The 4,332-nt window shown below is 30.6% G+C and overlaps 1 protein-coding gene across 1 annotated transcript; it reads right to left on the minus strand.

Annotated features, from left to right (window-relative positions):
- Nucleotides 1-3,005: 3,005 nt before the first annotated feature.
- LOC142619610 (LOB domain-containing protein 29-like) lies at nucleotides 3,006-4,098 on the minus strand. Its single transcript, XM_075792767.1, has 2 exons — nucleotides 3,773-4,098; nucleotides 3,006-3,659 (listed from the first exon to the last, which is right to left on the minus strand). The coding sequence occupies exons 1-2, from the start codon at nucleotides 4,049-4,051 to the stop codon at nucleotides 3,240-3,242; spliced, it is 699 nt and encodes a 232-aa protein (XP_075648882.1). The 5' UTR covers nucleotides 4,052-4,098; the 3' UTR covers nucleotides 3,006-3,239.
- Nucleotides 4,099-4,332: the final 234 nt, after the last annotated feature.

Consider the following 4,332-nt stretch of genomic DNA (forward strand, 5'->3'; position numbering starts at 1 on the left):
TTGTTTTTTGTTTTTTGTTTTTTCTTGTATTTCTTTAAAATATTTATTATTTAAATGTGCATATATAGTTACACCGACTTAACAAATTCTTACAATATTTTCACAATTATTTGACAATCTACACTATTCATTGGCCTTTTTTTTTCACAGAACGCCCAGTTTCTTACAATATTTTCACAATTATTGAAATGTCAATTTTTTAAAGATCAAAATAAAATATTAAAATAAGAGACTGAGAATTACTACCACTTAAAACTCAAAATATGTGAAGAAAATTTTTGGAATGTTAAAATTTAGTGGGAGTATTTTAGACATTACACAATAAATATTTTTAGAATCATAAGTTTTCATTACGGTTTAATTGAGAGGAGAATAATATAACATATTTGCTATTTTCCAAAATATTAAGGAAAAAATTGCTTGATTTTAAAGTTTAAGGAGTAATGCTATGTCCACAACATTTTCACAATAATTTCAAAACGAATTTTATGTGGCAAAGATTTTTTTATGAATAAAAAAGTGATATCAGTATTGGGCTTAGTTTAAAACCAATAACAATTTATCATTTAGAAATTATTCTAATAATGTTATAGATATAACATTTCTCTCACTTAAAATAAAAAATATCTAGTCGAATCCTAAAAATGAAGGTATTGTAAAAATGTTGTGATATTTTGTTGTATTCTTAGACATCTTTTTTAGTATAGTCAAATTGGGTGAGCCAAAATTCATGGTTTCACACACAATTTTCTTGTGTTGTCTTTTTGCTTGTTTTTTTTAATGCATAATTTTAAAACCAATAATAATTTTTCATCTAAAATTTGTTGTGAAAATGTTGTGAATGTAAAAAAATAAAAAAAATAAAATATCAAACTGAGACCTACGACAGCTGGAAATAAAAAATATTGCGATAACGTTGTAACATTTTGTTGTGTTCCTAGACTTCTTTTTTTGTTTAGTTAAATTTGGTGAGCCAAATTCATTGTTTCAGGTGCAATTTTCTTCAATTAGCTTTTTTATTTGTTTTTTTTTAAATGCACAATTAAAAGTGGTTAGCTCAATTTAAAACCAATAATAATTTATCACCTAGGATTTATTATGAAAATATTGTGGACGTAACATTACTCTAAAATAAAATAATAAAATATCAGACCAGAACCCACCATAGCTATTGTAAAAATATTGTGACATTTTGTTGTGTTCCTAGACTTCTTTTTTGATTTAGTCAATTTGTTGAACCAAAATTCATTGTTTTATGCATAGGTTTTTTTAGGTTGATTTTTTTTAACACTTTTTTCAAGATTTAAAAAAAATAAAAAATAAAAAAAACACATTGTTTTACACGCACACACACGCACAAATTGACAAAGTAGCATTTTCCTCTTTTATGTTTGGGGTAATTTCATTCCCCCCTAAACTAAAGTTGAATAATTCCATCTTTTATATATATTTTGTCAATGAGCATATACTCCTATTGCTACTCTCTTAGTTAAACCCTAACGAAATTTTATAATTCTTAAAATATTTCATTATGCAACGTTTAAAATATTTTATTATGCAATATCTAAAATACTCCTACTAAATTTTAAAGTCCAAATTTTTTTTTTTTTGAATATTATGTAGTAGACTGGTAGTCATGCTTGGAAAGTTAGAATGATAATATATAGTGTTCTATTTGTTTTCTAGAGAACACTAATTTATTAGGTTTAAATATTCTAAACTAATAATTTTATCTAATAGAAACTTTGGTGATAGATGTCTTTTGTTATTTTGTTCTTTTTTTAATTTCTTTTCCCACTTAAAAGAGTGTTCACTAAAAATAAGTAAGCTATAGTTAGACTCATAAAATAAGATGATAAAGAATGAAGTATGAATAACAAAATCTTCATTGTAGATGGTTGCAAGTATTTAATTTGATGAAGATCTATAAAAAAAAAAAACTGCAGTATATATCATCATTCATTGCGAAAAATTAAATATTGTGGAAAGATTATGACATTCATTATTATTCTTTGTAGTATTTTTTGGCAAGTAGATATTACATTTAGTAAATAGATTCTAAGAAATTGTCATAGTAAATAGATATTCAAATAGCTATTTTAAAGTTAAGTGCATGATTTCATACTTCTTCAACAAACAAACAAAAAAAATTATTAATTTTCTCGCGAAAGAGCAGCACATTCCTTGTTCTTGTCTAGATTTTGTGAAAAGAACTGCAAAATTTTGTCTTGGTGTGCAGTAGTCTATGAAATGGATAAATCACATATCAGTTATCACTATTGGTTGTTGCTGAGTTTAAACATCATTAAAGCATGAAGAATTACTGTTTAGAAAGGGAACCACGCAATTTATTAGTGTCTTTTGTTGCAATTGAATTTCATCTGATTTGGAAAGTCTTATTAATCTAGTGAGCTTTACCATTTCAAGTTAGTTAATTGAAGTATACCGACTGGTTTAGGAAGTGAATTTCTATGTTGCCAAGTTCTGATGTGCCATGCATTGGTTTAATAATAGGGAAATAGCCTCCTCCACCTCCAACTGATTGACATTATCACATGGTAGGGAACACCCACTTGCGTTGCAAGTACAGTATCTTAAGATCAGAACTGACTTGAAATTACTTGGTAGCCTAGTTGCATGTCACTCAAAAAGCTAGGAAAGTTATTTATTTAACTGTTTGTTTATTCCAATACATGGAAAGGCTGACATAAGACAGTTTGTGTATTGTCTCATATATGTTGGGAACAAAGGAAGTACTCATGCTTGTTTCACGCCCAACAACTAACAGAAAAATTCTCTACAGATTTCGAAAAAATATACTTCCATATGTGCAAAACAGAAAATTTCTGTCTTACCCAATTAGTAGATTTTTAACTTAAAAGTATTACCCACCATGAAGGGAAAGTATCAAACTAGCAAAATTTATTAAGTCTAAATTTTAGGGTCTTTACTAGCTAGGTCCATAAACAAAGCAAAATTTGCTCAAACATAAGGCAGATCTTCAGTTTTGTCAAAGAAGTACACTATTATTCTACTCATATATTCCAAGATTACACTAGATTAAACAAAACAATCATAGGCTGGACTTTAGGGTTTCCAATTGTATGAACATTTCTAGGGTTTCTAGCTTATTTATGGCAACAAAAGTGAATGTTTCAAAGTACGGTGCAGCAATTCAAAATTGACAAAGGTCGTCTTCACCGATTACTCATCTGTCACGCCAAGTCCCATATCTTCGATCATGAATGCTGAATATAGCCGAAGGCCGCTGACTGAAGATCATCAGTTTCTTGGAGAGACCATTGCTTGTCGTATATATTCATGTCTAGAGAAGATATGGAATGAGAAGCCTCTTCATAGTTGCAGCCATATGAAGCATTGATTTCTTCAGGGATGTTTGAATTTCCATAGTTCCCCATAGAGTTTGACATGGACATGTTCTCTTGGTATGGCATTGTTGAGGCATTATTGTTGATGTTGGGATTGAATTGTTGCATCATGTTTGAAATTTCTGACTGAAACCAACTTTGAACATCTTGTGGATGAGAAGGGTTTCCATAGTACTTTTCATTAGGGTTTGCACAAGCAGAGCCATTGAGAAAGCTTTGAGCTGCTTGTAATTCTTTAAGAGATGCTAGTTGAGCCTGTAGATTGAGGACCTTCAGAGAACAAATCAAAATATCATGGATTGAGTCAGGACCAAGAAAAAACAAATTAATTAGGGTTTGAATCATCAAATGAGAGAGAAAGGAAAAAAGGGTACTAAATAAACCTGCTGTTGGAGAGCAAAAACATGTGAAACACAGCCATAAATAGGATCTTGAAGCCTAGCTTGAGCTTCATATGAGATTGTGACCGCGGCTTCACTGCGATCACTCACTGGGAGGTGAGCAAGAAGCTTTGATACGTTGCTTGCACCAAAAACCTTGTGAATGGCAGCAAAATGGGTGGCTCCCTGTTCATGACAGAAATAGGGAGCAAAAACACAACCCCTTACACATTTCCTTCTCAAGAACTTGCAAGCTCCACAAGGAAAACCAGAACCTGTCATGTTAGTTATCTTTTGGGGTTTTTGGGGTTCTGATATTGCTTGTTGGGTTTCTTAGCTTTGTGCCAGGCATTATCACCATGTTTATAAATAACAGAGGAAGAGGGGGGTGGATTATATTATAATGAATAATTAATTACATTAGGTTCCCTTTATGGCCTACAGTTTTCATTATTGTTTAATATAAAACTTGATGTCACCCGGGTGACATCGTATGGAGGGGAGCCTCTCCATGCCAAATTCTTATCCTTTTATTCAAGATTCCATGCATCATCCTTATAGGA

Source organism: Castanea sativa, chromosome 12, assembly GCF_040712315.1.
Source record: "Castanea sativa cultivar Marrone di Chiusa Pesio chromosome 12, ASM4071231v1".
In the NCBI taxonomy this organism is placed as follows: domain Eukaryota; kingdom Viridiplantae; phylum Streptophyta; class Magnoliopsida; order Fagales; family Fagaceae; genus Castanea; species Castanea sativa.